This window comes from Eschrichtius robustus, chromosome 12, assembly GCF_028021215.1.
Source record: "Eschrichtius robustus isolate mEscRob2 chromosome 12, mEscRob2.pri, whole genome shotgun sequence".
In the NCBI taxonomy this organism is placed as follows: domain Eukaryota; kingdom Metazoa; phylum Chordata; class Mammalia; order Artiodactyla; family Eschrichtiidae; genus Eschrichtius; species Eschrichtius robustus.
Window position 1 is genome coordinate 104,980,565 of NC_090835.1, and position 18,643 is coordinate 104,999,207.

General features: G+C 43.9%; 1 protein-coding gene across 4 annotated transcripts in view; it reads right to left on the reverse strand.

Moving 5' to 3' along the window:
• The window catches only part of FARS2 (phenylalanyl-tRNA synthetase 2, mitochondrial), a 393,466-nt gene that overhangs the window by 280,932 nt on the left and 93,891 nt on the right, over positions 1 to 18,643 (reverse strand). For all 4 annotated transcript variants that reach the window (XM_068558492.1, XM_068558489.1, XM_068558490.1 and 1 more), the window contains exon 4: positions 3,494 to 3,653. In XM_068558492.1, the coding sequence (XP_068414593.1) occupies positions 3,494 to 3,653 (160 nt within the window). The remainder of the gene's footprint in view (positions 1 to 3,493; positions 3,654 to 18,643) is intronic.

Consider the following 18,643-nt stretch of genomic DNA (forward strand, 5'->3'; position numbering starts at 1 on the left):
TGAACTGTGGAAAAGTTTCAAGTGGCCAAATATACATGTAATTGGAGTCCCCAAGGGGAGGGAGTAACAGAGAAAATATCTGAAGAAATAATTTACTGAAATTTCTCAAATGTGATGAAATATATATATATATATATTATATATATATATATATAATATATATATAATATATATATATAATATATATATACATATATATATATACATATAATATATATATATATATATAATATATATATATAAAGAATTGAGCTTTCTACGAACCTAAGCAGAGAGGAACTTTCCCTCGTCCATAGATCTTAATGTCTCCAGGTTGCCTGTGTATCAACCTCCTACAGGTAGAAAGAGTATGAAACAGGCACAGTCCTGGCACATTAGCTGTCTTGATTAAAGTATCTTGAAAAATTCAAGTACTTTTTTCACTGTACCTCGAGGCCCAATAATTTCAGTACATTTAACATAAAACCCCACACAATTTCAACTTCTTATTTCTCTAGGGTAGGGAACCTGTTTCTTATCCCTACCCAGTCACCAGAGAATCATCAACTTTTTTAGGCTCCTTAAAAGCACTCCAGTTAATTCAATCATGGCTATCTCACACTTTCTCCCAAACAGTTTCCTTGTACCAAGTCCTTAGGCCAGAAAGGTTAACCCTAGTAAGTATTTTCTCCACTCAGCAGACTCCTAAGGCAAGGTGGGTCTTAAGTCTCTCTCCACCTGAGTCCTAAGGTGAGGATGTCCTCTTTCCACTGAGCATCTGTACTCGGCACAAGGCAAGGCTCTCTGTGGCCCCATTTCAGAGCGTGTGACCCAAGGCTCCGACGGGCGGAGCTTGCCAGCCAGTTCTCATCTGAAAGTGCAGCCGGCCTGGACGACACCTGAGCCCCTGGGGGCAGAGACAGCTCCACAGGGACCGAGGCGGCCACGGCTCTGCTACCTCACCTCCAGATGTAAGACGACCCTCTCCAAATCAGACAGCACCAGGCAGCCCAAAAGAGCACACTTCAAAATTATTAAAGTGACATGCTTCAACACTCTGTAAATTTGACTCAATCTTAGGAACAAAGTAGGACTAACAACCATAAACCCAATTATTATTCTCAATCACTTTCACTTCATTTATATTAACAGGGATTCGTGGACAGAGAAAAATATGAAAAGATACGGAAGACACAGGATCCTCACTACCGAATGTCCTCACTCCCGACCAGGACAACATTCATAATACAGTGCCCTGCAACGTAAGGGCCGCTTACAGACCCTGTGGAGGTTGGGTTGACAAGCAAGTTATTTTGGGAGAATCAGCACCTATGGAAGGAAGAGGGTGGCAACTGCAGCGGGGGTAGTCAACCAACTGTAATCAGGCCCAACAAAGCCTTAACCTCACCAGAGCTCTTCGGCCTGCGCCGCCCATTAGAACTGCCCTGTGGGGGGTGGAGGGGGAAGGAGGGAGGGGGAAAGGTGGATGATGGAGCTGGAGGTGGCAGGGCAGGGGCTGGGGGCTGGGGGCAAACTGCTGGGCCTTTATATTCCTCCCACAAGCAGTCTTTGGCTGTGGGCAGCTCTGGGAAGGGCACTGTCCTTGGGCAAAGAGGCTTGCCCACAGCTGTGGCGGCCCCCAAGGGAGCTGACGGCTGAGGCCACCCGCACTTTCGCCAGCAGGGTCCTGGGACGGGAGCTGTGAGTGCATCTCAGTGATAACCGTGAGCCTGTTTTGCTCGTCAACGGAAGAGACACGACTTGCCCACAGCAACACATCCAGCCGGCAGCAAAGAATCACAATTCACTTCTCCTTCAGACGCGTTCATCCAAACTGTGCTGTGAGGCCAGCGCCTCCTAAAGGGAAACTCCAGTGTGCCGGAGACGGCTGTAAACCGGGAAGGGCAGCAAGTGAAACCACAATGTGAGGACTCCTAAACCCCACCTTAGTGGCTCTGAAAGAAATGATCTGCTAAACACGGTACAAAACAGAGGGGAAACCATTTAGAAGTGTTTAAAATGTCAGTGTATTCCACAAGCATATAAACTGTCTAAAGGGCATTTTCTTTCTTTCCAATTCTAAACCGATAACCTCTCTCATAACAGCCTTAGGATGCTGGTGCAATTGAAATGTTAGCAGAAAATAACCAACTGCTCTGGAGAGGGAAAAAAAGCTCTGACACTAAAGCAGCTGTAATAACAAGAAATTGCCACAAGGAAATAGTGTGTTCTAATTTTTACTTTTGCTTTTCAAGAACAAAGGAATACAACACTAACAATTTAAAAGAGGAAAAAGCTCAGACCATAAAAACAAGTATAAAAAGAGTTGTTGAAAAATTATGAGGCCTGCTGAGGCAGTTCCTATTATTAGCTAATTAAAGAAAGACTGAATGTGAAGTTTCTAAGTGATCTTTGGGATCTGAAATGTAACAGAGTATATACCCCGACCAGCTACAGGGGTCAGAGGGCAGGAGAGTCAGAAGGCAACACCCAGGGGGAGGCCCCATCTTTTTAACATCATGGCTTTCGTAAGCCTCACAGTCTCAGGAATATTATTGAAATGATCTCTGTCTCTCCTTTCAAAAGAGCTAACGTCTAACATGGGCTCGGAAGCCAAAACGACAGGGCTCAAAGCAGGCCTCAAATACTCCCGAGCTGCAATGTGGTCACGTGGTACTTCATTGCTCTGGGTCCAGGTTCCCTCCTCAAAAAAACAATGGAGATTATAATAACACCTACATCACAGATGCAGGTCAGAACAAAAAATCCTTGTAAAGGTGCTTAATACAGCATTTGACACTATTCATTACTCTCTCTGACTGTCATCATCACTACTATGGCTATTACTACGCTAAAGGACATCCAGACTGCTCGGACCCAGACAGGTTTACCGAGACATTTTTCAGCATCTAGCACCCCGACCCCAGATAAAACAATTAAAAGACCCCCCGAAATGCCTGAAGTAAGAGCACGGCACTTCCCTTCAGAGTGAGGGAGAAAAGCCAGGTCCGAGGGCACTGTGAACACTTACCCATTGTGAGCGCTGTGAGAGCACACAGCCCGCTTCCTGTGACACCATCCCCTCATCCTTCAAGCTCCTAACATGGGCCTGGCTGGGGCACCTCCCCTCCCCACCCTGCATCTCCCCTGAGAAGCATCCTGGCAGGTGATACAAGCACGCAATCACCCCTTCAGCAACGGCTGAGGTATATTAATACTCTGACATTAATCAGCCTGTTCACTTCCTCCCCATCGATGATACTGATCTCAATCCATTATCATTCTTATGAAAGGCTGTAATCATTTTTCTTTCTCTAGCTAATTGCATTTTCATATCCTCCTGCTCCTCAAACGGAATGAACCAGGAAATCCGTAAGTTCTACCTCACTAAGGACCTAAACCATTAAGCCACAACTTAGAGCAAAAAGTCTAGACACAGTAGGCTTAATGATTTCAGGAAGATGGTAACTGTTGAATATTTAAGCCCCCAAAGACAAAGGCATTTAGTACCTACCATCTCCAAAAAGATGTGTCATAAGCCTGGTAAGTGTTTGCTTAAGGTCAAACTCTACAAGCTTCGTGGCCTCCAGGGTATGTGTCTCCTGCTTATGGGCAGAGCGAGAACTCTGTTCAAAAAGCTGCAGGTTTTCTCCATCCTTTATGCCAGCAAATAACTGTAAACCAAGAAGAATAATATAAGTAAATAAAAAGAATAGCCTGACCAGTCTATATCAAAAAACATAATGTGGAAACAAAACCCAGTAAGTCTTAGAGTCAATGAACATACTGATATTAACATTCATTTGGTATCAACTTTGAACAAGGCACTATGCCACACGTAATGGAGAGCCTTTAGGAAATTAAAAGGCACCATTCTGATCTTTGCTCATCTCTCCATTTTCCTTTTGCACTAACTTATTTGCAGTCATTTCCTCACAAGACACATTATTCTCCATGCTAGTGGAAATACCAGTGACTCGGGTTTTCACTGTCCTTACAGTGTGATCTGAGACTAGGTAAGAAAGCACAGTCTAGGAACGAAGTCCTATGAAGCCCTCCTAAACTGGAAGTGTGCTGGACTTTGCTACCCTGTAATTCCAAAGGTCAGGACAAGGCCTAAAATGTGTTTCTGCCATTTGCTACCCAGTAAACTCCAAAAAGTGATATGGGAGCTGAGCTTCAGGTAATGGTTTGAAAGATGGGAATAATAAATTAAGAGACTTCATGATAATTAAATAAAATAATGCATGGAAAGCATGGAGTACCTGGCACATTGCAAAGGCTAAAACACTGTCCTCAAGGTCATCACAATCACCATTACTAATCACAGCTGTCATCAGTCTGAAGCTGCTTAAGCACTAAAATAAAGTGTTCCATCTTTAACAACAAAGCAGGTCTTCACCTGCTGGGAGACTGACTCAACATGGAGAACTGACCAAATCAATCTATCATTCTTTCCACCCAAAGTCCCATGAAATCAAAAATTATTTTAATAAAAGAATGAAACAGTTGCTGTTTCAAGGTAATAACGGGCTGGAAAATTAGAACCAAATCTCCTGATAAAGCTACTAAAAAATACAAAAATTCTTAAAAGCATCAAAGAAGTAACACAAGAGAGAGGATTTACTACACAAAACTCTGTGAGGAAGCACAAAGCCAGAAAAAAGCCCAGCACGAAGCCAGACAGAAATACTGAGACTATCTGCCTATCCCAATTTCAACTGGACACTGAACATTGGTTGTGACAGCTTATCAATAAAAGGGAGGCCAAATTGGAAGCCCACAGTGTCTGACCAAGTTGGGATGCTAGATAAATGCTCTGAAGGATGTATCCTCATGGTAAGAATGAATACAAAAGTGACTAGTTCTTATAAAGACTTCCAGCCAGGTGTCACCTTACCTGGGTAACAGAGAGAACTTCAGGCTGTGAAAATGGACTAAGGCAACCCCAGAGTGCTGGTTCCTCTAAGTGCTGCTCAGCAGAATCAGACACAAATCTTTTCACAAAAAAGATTCTACTTCCCAAGGTCTCAAATTATTCCTATGAGAGCTAAAGACAATGCAGCTGCCAAAGTCTATGTCTTTCAATATTTCCTCTAAAAATAACCTGGAACAACAAAAACAGAAAATTAAACAACTAAACACCATGCCCTCAGAAGGAAACAGAACAGTGACCCAACTTCAAATAATTGTATGTAAAAAAGAAGGAAGGAAGAAAGGAAGGAAGCAAAGCTAACTGCCATAGAGAAACAGTGCTATTATACTCCCACCCTGCTCTTTTCATTTGGGTTAATTAAGGACAAGCTGAGAAAAACCGAGGGGAAGAGAGAAGAAGGGAACCAGTGAGGAACTAGGTTGATCTAAAATCACCACCAGAAGGAGTAAGTGTGAACATCCTAAGAGTATCCTAGCAGATCTGATGAGGGACTACAGAAAAGGGACTCAAATGTATGCCCAATCTGAAGCTATGGTTTTCAAAAGGCATGGTTACAATGGAAGAGAAAGGGGCAAAAGAAAGTAAGATATTTTTTGGCCATTGGGTAGGGAGGAGTAAAAGAAGCAAAAGAGAAAATTTAGGGTTGCATAAAATAAAACAAACCTAAAAAATTAGAGGATTTTCAAAACTATTCCCCATCTTCCACTAAAACAAACAAAAAAATTCCATTAAAGACTCTGCACTTTGCTACACTAACAGAAGAGGGCACCAGAGAACTACAAAATCTAAACAACCAACAGCCCACAAAAAGGAACAAAAAAAACTTCAACAGAACTGTAGAAAATTATCACAAAGAATTAAAAAATTTAAAAATTCACTCAAAACAGCTCAAATGATGAAAATCTAACCTTCTTCCCCCAAAAAAGAAAATCAAGAAGCAGAAGAAAAGTGTAAGATGATACTTGAAAACTAAATTAAATCTGCTCAAACAAGCATTTGGGAACATTGCTTGAGCCAGAAATGCAAATGTTAAGAACAAAAATGAATGAAAAACAGAAAACTGTGAACTGAGGAAAGAAAGAGAAGAAAAAAAATCGTCTCAGAACTTAAGTTTAAATTACAAGATATGAAAGGAATAATGGACTCGAAGGTTTAGCAAGAAGAATTGAAGAAAAGCAGGAAAACAACCAAGAAAAGGACAATGAGATAAAGAAAGAAGAATCAGAGAGAAAACGGTGGAAATGGAAGACAGGCAAAGAAGAAATAACGTTTATATAATTGGAGTCAGTGAAAGAGGAAAAACAAAACAGCAGAGGAGAAATAATGGGCACCACGTAAAATGGATACCTGAAGAACCAAATGTAAGACATATCCTGGTAGAATTATTAGACTTCAAAGATGAAAAGAGGGCTTCCCCGGTGGCGCAGTGGTTGAGAATCTGCCTGCCGATGCAGGGGACACGGGTTCGAGCCCTGGTCTGGGAAGATCCCACATGCCGCGGAGCAACTAGGCCCGTGAGCCACAATTGCTGAGCCTGCGCGTCTGGAGCCTGTGCTCCGCAACAAGAGAGGCCGCGATAGTGAGAGGCCCGCGCACCGCGATGAAGAGTGGCCCCCACTTGCCGCAACTAGAGAAAGCCCTCGCACAGAGACGAAGACCCAACACAGCCATAAATAAATAAATAAATAAACCCAAAGTTTAAAAAAAAAGATGAAAAGAAAAAATCCTCAAGGCCTCCAAGCAAAAAGATCAAACAACTTAGAAAGGCAAAGCCACTGGACTAGCATCAGACTCTTCAAAAACAACATACAAAAAAGGCAACAATGACCTCACATTTTCAAACAACTCAAAAAAAAAAAAAAAGGACCAAGAATTTTATACCCAGCAACGCTGCCCTTTCAGTACCAAGTCTATAGAAAAAGCTTTAAACATACAAGAGCACAGGGAATTTCACATGAATGAGCTCTTTCTAAAGGATCCACCAAAGCATGGGCTTTACTCAAGCAACAGACAACTGGGAAAATTTCAAACCCCCCCCCCAAAAAAAACTGACGGATAACACATTAATACATGAAATGGTAGATGTGAGACTAAAACAAAGCCAGATATTAAGTTGGAAGATTAAAATACAATTCTTATATGTCATGACAAAGTAGAAATAATAGAACCAAAAACTGGAAGAAGAGAGAGTGAAAGTGGAATAAACTCATTGGTTTAAGGGCCAAAAATTCAATAGGAAAATGGGAGAAATACATGAACAGACAATTCACCAAAAAAAAAAATATATATATATATATATATATATATGAAAATGACCCTTAAACCTATGAAAACATATTCAAACAGAGAAATGCAAATTAAAACAACACTGACATTATTTTTAAACTGTTGTATTGGTAGAAATTGAAAAGCAAGACAACATTCTTTTCGTGAGGCTTGGGTAAAGATGTACTCTCATACACTGCTGATGGAAGTGAAAATGGGTAGAACCCTTTTGGAGGTAAATTTGGCAATATCCAACAAAACTACATTTGCAATTCACCTCCTGACCTAGTTCTTCCACTTCTGGCTATGCACCCTGAATACACCTCCAGAATTAATATATACGTAACAAGGTTTTCACTGTAGCATTGTTTATAATTGCAAAGTACTGGAAACAAAGAAATGTCCATATGAAAGAGAGATGTTAAATAAACTATGGTCTACCCATACAATGGAGTACTTAAGAGACCTAATAAAAAATGAGGATGACGTCTCCGAAGTGATATGTAACGATTCTAAGCTACACTGCTACGTGAAAAAACCAAAGTGTGAAGATCGTACATTATATGCTACTTTTTAAAAACTTATTACGGTACTTTTCATGTAAGAAAGAAGGGAAAATAATAAAATATACATGAACCTGCTCATTCGTATAAAACAAAAATAAATAGACTTCAAAGAAATGATGAATCAGAAATGAAAGAGATTCACTGCCTACCAGAAAGTGGGTGGTAGCAGACCGCAGAATGAAAAGAGCCGGGGAATAGGATGGAGTAAAAAGAGGAGGCGGTGGGAAGGGGGCGAAGAGAGGAGTGACGACACTCTGCTAAGTAGACTTTTTGTATAGTTCTGACTTGTGGAATCACATTAACATTCTATGTACTCAAAACATTTAAATAATAATTAAAATCCACCCAGATGTGGTGAAAACTCAAAATGGAACACGATCAGCAACAATAGAGCCAATTCTACTCTAAACAACTGACACAGCCACACGGAAGAGAGTGGAGAAGAAAAGAATTGAAGCAAGTAAATTTGCAAAACAGTATTTTAACTGGATATTCTAAGGTTAAAGACAAAATAATCATAGCAAGTATTGTACACTAGATAGTAAACTTTGTTCCGCAGAGGTATGTGTTCATTTTTCTGAAACTACCTTATGTTCATTCAAGAACTGATCAAGTAAGTAAATATATCGTGGGTAAAGGGAACCAGGTTTCTCACAGTCACTGTCAAAGAAAATGGGGAGGGGCTAGAATAAGCCACGTGGTAGTGACTTGGAATTGGAGGTACCCATGTGAATTCATGTTTCTAAACACATATACAGATAGATATAGAAACAGAAGTAGGTGTGCATATATTGCCCACTTCTGTCCTTTGAGGGGGACCTAGAAGTGGTGACATCCCAGTAGCAATAGGTGCACTCAGGTCTGGGTTTCTAAATACCATTTTTTAATTTAAAAAAAAAAAAAAAAAAGCAGGGCTCCTTAGAGAAATGAATGACTTTCAGGGCTGGGGCAGAGAAAATATAAGATGAACCTGGGACATCATTTGGGGCCAAAAACTGATGAGAACATGTCAAAGGACACTGAAGACTACCTGAAGAGGCTCCCAATGGCCGAATCTGGGTCAATTTGAGCAACAAAACAAATAATTTTAGTAATGAACCCACAAAATCAAGAAATATCCACATGAAACCATGCTAATATAAATGATTACCTTCTCCCATATACATTTATTCAATTAAAGATCTTCGTAAAAGTAAAATTCTAAAAAATAATTTCAAAAGGAATGATGGATAAAGAAAACAATCATTTGGCAAACACCAGAGTAGTAATCATTCAGACAATAATTAGCAATGGATGATAAAGCTACTGGGGCAAAATATGATGAGAAAGATGATATCATCTCAAAGTATCTTCCCCCAGGTAGTACGGCTCAGGACAATGCTAAGTAAAAGAAGTCAGTCGCTTGAAGACTACTTTTTAAAAACGAATATCTACAGTATTTACAATACATAGGTATAACCAAAAAATACCCATAACGTATACTAAAGTTTGGAAAACTCTGAAAGAAGGAAAAGCAGTAATTCATAACACCGTCAGCACAATACAGCACAGGAGAATAAAACCATATACACAAGCCAGCTCTTATTTCTAGAGGAAATGCAACATTGGAGCTAGAAGGGACCTGAGAGAGCAGCCCAGCCAACCCCAAATAAGGAAATGAACTGCAGAGAGGTGAAGACCCAGAGAAGCTAAGATCACTTAGCCAATTATTCCCCCGCTGGGAATAGATCACTCATCTCAGCCTTGGTTCCAGGGCCCTTAAAGTGGCTGCCTCTCACTTAGCTTTCTGTTTGAGAGACATCCGCTGGTGATAAAATTAAATTAGATTTCCATTAACTGCACACATTAGGCTGTGTCATTTGTTTTTCCACTAGGATTTCTTCTATTTCTCTGACATTTTCTTAAGTGTCCTTGCAGAAACCTCAACGACCCAGAAGACAAATTCCACCCCTACTGGAACAGCTTACAGAAGCCAGGGCAGGTAGTTCACAAATGAGAAAAGAACAGGTGCGGGGAACTAATTCTAATCAGGCTTAAGAATAAAAATGGATTGCAAAAGCCAATTCAATTTAAAATTCAGAAAGCCAGAAGGATTCTTCAAAATGGCGCAGATTTTAACCACACATTTAAAAGCAAATAAAAAGGCAAATGGTCAGAAGAATAACATACATCCATGCAAAATCCTATGAGCAGGCAAGTATAAATCGGGCTTGGATGGCAGCAAAACTTCAAGCAGTTATTTAGGGCTGGTCTGTGGTTCCCAAAGCAGCCATTTTTCTATTCAGCCATTTAGAATTATCCATTGATCACTGGTTTAATCCATATCGTCCACCTTGCATATTAATGCTAAACAACCCCTCCCCCCCCCCTCCCTCGCCGCCTCTCTCTGAGTTTCCGTGCAGATGCAACGACCCTGTAACCGACTTTGCTGCAGCTGCTGCCTGGGCTACTAATGGCTAACAGTCAGTGATTGTTTACTGTATTTGCTGCCTTACTGAGAGCTCACCTTACTTACTCTAGGGCTTCACTTCATCCTCACCATCCTTATTCTTTCCCCATTTCTCATATCGGGAACTTGAGGCTTACAGAAGTTAAGTAACTGACCATTGTTGCACAGCAAGTGATGAAGCCTGACTTCAAACCAAACTCTGATTTGTGACCCCATCTTCCAGGCTCCACGGTTATTTCCACGACAGCATATACATGATCATCTCTTTGGCTTTGGTGTGAAAAGGATCTGTGGTCAGATGGATGGGATTAAGAACTGGACAGAAGACATGAGCAGAGAGGAGAAGCCTGGAAGGCTGGCTCCACACACTGACGCTGCTGCAGCACCCTCCATAAAACAGTGACGGTTTATCCCAATTAAGCCATTATTACTGCCCAAGGGCCAAGCAATCCCTCAAAAAATGAAAATTAAGGTCTGCCTTTCGAATGCCTTCACATGTGCCAGTGCATCAGTGTGAAGAGTAATTTGAGGAGGACTGCACTAGCACCAAACGTTAGCTACGACAGTGTTGCCCCAGTAACAGGAAGGGCCTGTGTGGTGGAGGCCACGTGAACCTCAAGGGCACTATCGGGTGTAGGGAGGCTGGTGACCCTTGGGTCCCTATGAGGACACCAGTGCAGTGCAGGTTATCTCAGCCCTGTCCTCCTTGTCCAAGGAAGGAAGAGAACCAAAGGAAAACAGCAAGAGAAATGAGGAAAAAGACTGCTTTGAGAGCTAGACAAAGAAATAATCCTAATGCAGGTGAGAAAGAGGAAGAAATGCTGCTCAAACCCAAAAGTGGTTCAGAAGAAACCGCCTGGAAGGAAAAGACATGGGTTTGTGATGTTGTTGTTCATTTTATAAAACTCTGAAGGATGACAGAGCACAGAATAATCAAAATAAAACCTGAATTCAAGGAGTCCCTATGTGGCGCGGATGCATAAGAGCACAGGTTCATTGCATCTTAACTTGACCTAAATGCTGATGAAATAATCCCACCTCTTCTGCCTGAGATGCTTGGGCTCAGGCAACAGGTTGGGGGCCGGCCCAATGCCACAGAGAAACAACCAGGCTCATTTTCTGAAGAACTTCAACAAAGTAAGGAAGTACGGGAACAGGAAGCTGGTAGCAGCATCAAGACAACATCTAGGAAGGTGAATGAGAAACAGATACAATGTTTTCCAGTGACAAAGCACTTCTGCGTCAGAACATTAGAACAAATACAATCAGGTCACTGCAAGAGCATCTGAAATTTTAACCAGCCGGTCAGCCAATCAGCCCATCAGCCCCTACTTTACCACCAGCCTAGTTAATTCTACATTCATTAAGTCAATCTTCGCCCGAGGTAAGACAGCAAACGTCTAAAGCCCCAGGAGACAGACCACAACAGCATCCTTACCTGCACAATGTCAAATGCAAGTGCAGGGAACACGCATCGTGAAGGGATCACCCGAGATAATGTTCATGGAAAAGTATCACAGGTGATACAGCCAAACAAAAGAGTTTAAGGTACACAGGTTGAATGAGGTGACAGCAATGAATTCAGGCATTTTAATAAAGAGGGAGAGGGGAGAAGCAGGAGGACCAGGGGGAGGAGGAAAAGGTGGAAAAGCAGGAGCATTAAAATCTCAACAACGGCACCCGAAGGACATTTTGGCCTGCTGATGCGCTTTGTCTTAGAATGAAGCATTTCTGCAAGCTGCTATTTTAAAACTGTTTAATTTGGCTGTAGGACTCTATGTAGAAGGATGTGACTCAAAAGATTACCAGCTTAATCAGACGGGAAAAAAATAAAAAACAATAGTCTCCGAGTAACAAGGAAAGAGAATCCTTTGGCAGTTGAGGAGAGCGTAAGGGGTTCTTTTGGGGGGAAAATAACCGGGCTGGGAAGTGAAAACCTAAAGGTGCCACAAAATACAAGAGCCGTCTGCATGACAAACAGGATTTCTTTCTGAAGGATTTTGAGACTTCCAGGTGCTGGAACGTGAGCGCCAGAGAATTAAGTTCTACCTGGAGGAATGGCTCAGACCAGCAACTCCCGGCTGACAACAAAAAAAGGGACTTGGAGAGAAGGGGAGGGGTTCATTTAAAAGGTTTTCAGGAGGATTTCACCGCAGATTACATGATGCAAATGCTCTCCTCCTTCTTACTTACAAAATTACCAGCAAACTCCGAGTTGTTCCTGAATGACTGTTACAACTGTACTCTAACAGGAACTAGAAGGGGTTCCTAGTTCTGTGTTCGGCTGAGTGGGACATGAGACCAGAGAGCACACCAGTGAACACACACATAATTTTAACCAGAAGAGACTTTTTTATTTCAAACTGTATAGATTGTAAATTACCGGCCAGTATAAAATCAGCGCCATCTAGAGGCACAGAGGATAAGGGACTGTGTTATCACTGGTGATGACACACCATCTTTTCACCAAAAAAAAAGCCTTTTCATTATTTATCGTTCATGAAACCATCTTTTAAAAAAGATTTCTGTCTAACAAACTGCATGTACTAGGTAATAACACTTTTTAAATAAGGCACATATAACTGACATCAGGGTCATATTGACTTGATAAAATTCCAGTTGGTATTTATTTTCCTCCGCAGCATTTTTCTTTTCTGCATCCACTGTGTGATTTCTGCAGGAGATAAGAAACAGGGTTTAGGACAAAACAATCCCAAAAACACAGGGAGGGAGGCCATTCAAATTATTGGTTCAACTCAAGTTTCTGAATCATGAGTAAACAAGAGCTCCTCCCACTGTCAAAGGTAACTGAAAAGGCCATAGCCAGAAGGTTTGGAAATAAAGAAACAAAATACAGGTAATTCTTTAAAATTCTGAATTCTGAATTCTGATTCACCCACGGTGACAAATATACCAGACTCATGTAAGACGTCACCAACCGGGGGGACTGGGTGTGGGGTACACGGGAACTCTGTACCTACGTTGCAATTTTTCTGTAATCCGAGAGCTCTTCTAAAATTAAAACTTTATTACAAAATTGAACGTAGGGGATGTACACTCCTCTGACTGAGGCCAGCATGCTAAACGACACGAAAGCCCAAAGAGCAGCCTTTCACACCGTCACTGCGGAGGAAGACAAGCCAGCACGATTTCTAACCCACTCAGGAGCAACAGGACAGGCTCTGGGTAGCAGGCAGGACCTCCAGAGTAAGGACCGTTGTCACGGTGCCCTGAACAGAGCAGAGGCTTCGTGCATTTCTTCCTGATGACGTGATTCATTCAGAACCGCCTCCACAGGCACGTGCTGAGTCCAGAACCGAACCTCGGAGTGCTGTTCTCTCCAGGGAACTTCAGAGAGCACTCAGCCACGCACCTCCCTCCTGCAGATGTCCTACACCCACACTACGTCACTAGAGGAAAGGCTCTGCCTTCTTCCTTCCTGAGAAGAGAGAGGTCATCAGATAAGACCCCCACTTCCAGCCTCCCATTCCCGCCCCTAAAGGCACCTGCCATGCAGCCATGCTGCAGTCCTTCACGCCCACCTCCAATTAGAAAACAAAAACAAAACGTGCACCCTTCTCCCGTCCAGCTCTAGGCGCTGCTGACGCCCCTGCAATGACACCCTGCCCACACACTTCTCACTGAGAAATCCTCCCACGTCTCCTGTACCTTTAACCTCTCTTCTGGCTCCTTCTCCTTAGTAAACACGGTCAGTTCTTCTCTTTACACAACAGTCCACCAAAGAAACGAAACTCCCTCTCATCCCATCTCCTGCTACGACGACCCTTCCCCTCACAGTTAAACTGGTCACTCTTCCTCGGTCCCCTTCACAGCCTCCCTTTCCTTCCTCTGCGTCACTAAACATTTCTATTCCGCGGGCCTCCTTTTCCGCTTGTACACGCCTTAGTCTGCCAACCGCCCTAGATGAACGGGGCTAAAGCACCCACACACGATGGAGCGTAAACCTGCATCTCCATCCCAGACACATGCGCACGCACCTGCCCACCAGACATGTCTGTGTGCAAAGCCTCCACCTAAACATGTCCCAAAGTCCACTAACTCTCCTGACCCCCACCCCAAAACACTTCTCCCCCCGTGACCCTTAACTCTGGGAGTGGTACCAAGAAGGCAGCCCAAGAGAAATTTTCAGTGGCTTTTCCCTTTCCCTCACTTCCCCATACGCAGCCACCAAATCCAGTAAATCCCACATCACCCCTCAAGTTCACCCTTTCCTATCTGTCACCTGTGCCATTTCTTGGGCTTGCCCTGCATTGGTTCTTAGATGATTATAAATAATCTAGTCTCCTCAAGTCCAGTCTTGCCCTGCCCTGCTCCATTCCACGGGCTGCTTTACAGATTTCTCTAAAATGCCAAACTGATTACATCCCTCTTATGCTTAAAAATTACTTAAGACTCCTCATTCTTTTTCAACTAATGCTCAGACTCCAAAAAGTTACGTCGAAGGCCCTTCAAGAACAGTTCATACCTCTCTCTCCAGCTCCCTCTCCCATCGCTCCTCCGAGCCCCGGCCACTCCACTGGACACACTGCAGGGATTCATCACACTCTGTGTCTCCGTGCCTTCACATCTGCTACTCCCGTTACCTGGAACACGGCGCCCCCTTCCCTGCCGGGATAACTTCAAATTCCTCTGGAAGATTCTTTGGTAAGCCTTCCACGATTACCGCGGGGATAAAGATTTCCTTCTTCTGTGCCCTGGCCACACCTCTTTCCCGGTGCTGACTGCGTGGTGTACACCTTCTAGTTCATCTGTCTCTCTCCCTAGGCTGTCCACAAAGCAATGGCACTCGGTCAGGATCTTACTTTATAACAATCCTGTTTAGGATGAGCTTCCTAAGAACACATGGCATCCAATCTATACCCAGTTCAGCTCAACCCAAACCTGTCACTGAGCAGATCATCTCTGAGCCCCAGAGACAAGCCATTCACCTGGAGAGTGACAGATAAAGCCTGGAACTCTGATGAATACAGCCTCATCTGTCTGGCAGGCCCACTGCTTATTAATTCTTGGCTCACAGACAGAGAAATAAGTAAGAATCACTTCTAAAAATAAGCACATCCACATATCTTACCACAGGAACTCCCAGGCCTTCACGTACCCTGAATGCAGCAGGAAAAATTCAATTACGTTATTCAAATCCAACTAAAGCATTTCGGCAAATATTAAGTATTCAAATCACTTTGGAGGAAGGATTGGGATGTCTCAGTGAGATGAACAGACAGACATATTAAAGGGATAGGAGACTCCTCCAAGTGGATTTCAGCTGCTAATTTCAGTTTTTAATTTCTTTAAACAACTAGGCCCTAAATGAAATCTTCTACGGCTCATTATTTGGGAAGACCAGTGTTTGAAAGGGCCCCATTACGTACAGCTCCATCCTGGGGTCTCTGTGGGAAGTCGGTTCCTGTTTTAGCTAATTGATATTGAATCAGTTTTGTCATTCCCTGGATTTCTGGTGACACATCACATGCCAGGTAATCAAGGTGCAGGGCTGAGCACCAGGGACGGGCGTGCCGAGGCCGTGCTCCGCGGACAGCAGACCGCGTCTTCCCCTGCTGGTCACTCCTCTCCCAGCCGCCAGACTGGTGCCAGGGCAGTAATGGGAAGAGATGGGAAACAGTCAACTTCTGTGACGAAAGATGCTACAAAAACACCTTGGAGGTTGAAAAGCTACTTCTGCCAGGCAGCTGAATGGGCACCGGCTGCCAGGGGTGCTACAAGGGCTAGAAGCTCAAGTGCCAAGTGGCTTCCGTCCACGCTTTCCCAGGAGCCCCACCCCAGACCTTCCGGTGCAAACTCACGCAGGTCCTCACCGAACGGCACGGTCTTTCCAAACCTCCCCTCACTCAAGCCTCCACGGGCGAAAACTCAGGTTGAATATATCACAGAGGCTGTTCAGCTCCTCAAGGACACATGTTCCCGAGAAGCCAGTGTCAGGAAGAGCCTGGGGACAGCAAGTTGCACGCCTCCACGGGGCCGTTTCCCTGGCACGCGGGAGGCTGCTCTCCGCAGAAATGTCGTCAGCACCATCGGTGAGTGACCTCTGCCTCCTGGGTGTTTTGGACATCCAGCTGTTTGGCTGCCTTTTATTAACTCCGACCCATCATGAGGAGTGTATTTTCCAGCACTTTTCTTCTCTTACGGGTTCTCTTAGGGGTACCGGTGGGAGAAGGATGTAGATTCGTATTCTGCCAAGCGCTGGTCTATACAGAGAACACATCAGAAACCTCAAAACCTCAAAGCGGGGAAGTTACACGAAGCCGCACGTGAACCACACGAGAGCTTAGAGGTCTGGATGTGTTGAGGCAAAACCCAACAGTGGTGACAACACCGCGTCCTGCGCGAACTGGTTCTCACGACAACCGCCACTTAACAGAGGAGGAAAGTTCACCCATTCTGCTACTGACTTTAAAATCGTGGTCTCTCATCACCCTCTGCCTAGGCCATGATGACAGATGACACAGAGAAAGAGACTGCATTTTCCTCTTCAGATGGCTAAACAGCTCGCTCGTGATACCAGTGGGTGAAGCATAACAGGACCAAGCGAGGCTCTGTCTCAATCCTATCACCTCCTCTCAAGGAAGATGACAGGAGACATACTACTAACCAGTCCATGGAAAAGATGGCAGTGGCTTAAAAAAAAAATAGATCAGACCTAAAAGGTAGGACCCACGAGGTCACTGATTCATGCTGATGATACACAGGTAGACGTACACTTAACCAGGCATCTATTTTTAAGATAACTAGGGCGGGGGCGGGGGGGCGGGGAGCGGTGCTGACACTTGCGGAGTGTCTCCAGCTCATCAGCCACCAGCCAGGCTCTCCAGCCACACTCAGGAGTGGTCCTTGTGTCAACTAAGGAAACTGAGGCTCCAAGTGGCTGAAGACTCATCTCAGGTCGCAGACAGTGAGGTGCAGAGCCAGGACTGGACTCCCCGGAGCTGGTGTCATTTCCGGAGGGACAGGCACTGCTCCCAGAAACATTCTCCGTAAATGATGCCAAGGCCCACAGCTGGCCTCCAAGAGCCAGCCACCCAAAAGCCCACGTCCTTTACTCAGTCCCGATTGGCGAGAAGTGCACAGTTCCATACTTCTACACTGTCATGTATAAATGAAGGCTGTTTACTAGTAACTGACCAAGTGGTTTACGAGGAACGTCTAAAATGTGGCATCTCTAGAACAAAGCTGAGGAGTTATCAGAATTGCCTAGGGACCCTGGGTGTCCACTACAGAGTCTGGCTGCCCAGGGCTGTGACGGGTAATTCTGTGCCCACTTACCTGGGCCACGGGGTCCTCAGGTATTTGGTTACACATTATTTCTGTATGTTTCTATGAGCGCGTTTCTAGATGAGATTAACATTTGAATCAGTTGACTAAGTACAGCAGAAGGCCCTCCCGATGTGAGTGGGCTTCATCCCATCTGCTGAAGACCTGAATAGAAGAAAAGCTAAGAAAGAATTCTTTCCCTCTGCCTGACTGTCTTTGGGCTGGGACACCAGTCTTCTCCTGCCTTCAGACTTGGATTCAGACTGAAACTCTACCGTTGGCTCTCCTTGATCTGGACATCTCAGCCTCCATGAGCAAGTGAGTCACTTCCTTATAATGAATCTCTTAGTATAAATCATCTCATTTCATCTCTCTCTATACACAGACACACACACACACACACACACACACACACACACACTCTCACACCCTATTGGTTCTGTTCCTCTGGAGAATCCTGATTAATACAAATGGACAACACCAAAAACCCCTGGAACATATTTGAAAAGTCGGAATCACCACAATTCACAAGAAGAAAATTATCGCTAGACCTTCAGTGGTGTCGTGGATTGGTTGTAGATTTTGAATGCTGGTAGAACCTTTCAACCAAAAATTATTATTAGTTGTATTGTTATAGATGAATTTATTGTGGGTTGTTTAATAAACACTAACTCATATGTGATGGAATCAACGTCTAACAACTAGATGTTAAAATTATATTTAAGGGACTTCCCCGGTGGCGCAGTGGTTAAGAATCTGCCTGCCAACGCAGAGAACACGGGTTCGAGCCCTGGTCCGGGAAGATCCCACATGCCGTGGAGCAACTAAGCCCGTGAGCCACAACTACTGAGCCCGCGTGCCACAACTACTGAAGCCCATGTGCTCTAGAGCCCGTGAGCCACAACTACTGAGCCCATGTGTCACAACTACTAAAGCCCACGCACCTAGAGCCCATGCTCCGCAATAAGAGAAGCCACCACAATGAGAAGCCCGCGCACCGCAATGAAGAGCAGCCCCCGCTCGCCGCAACTAGAGAAAGCCCGTGCACAGCAGCGAAGCCCCAACACAGCCAAAAGTAAATAAATAAATAAATTTATATTAAAAAAATTATATTTAAGACACTGTAGTTCAAATAAGAATCATTTATACCACTACTGCCAA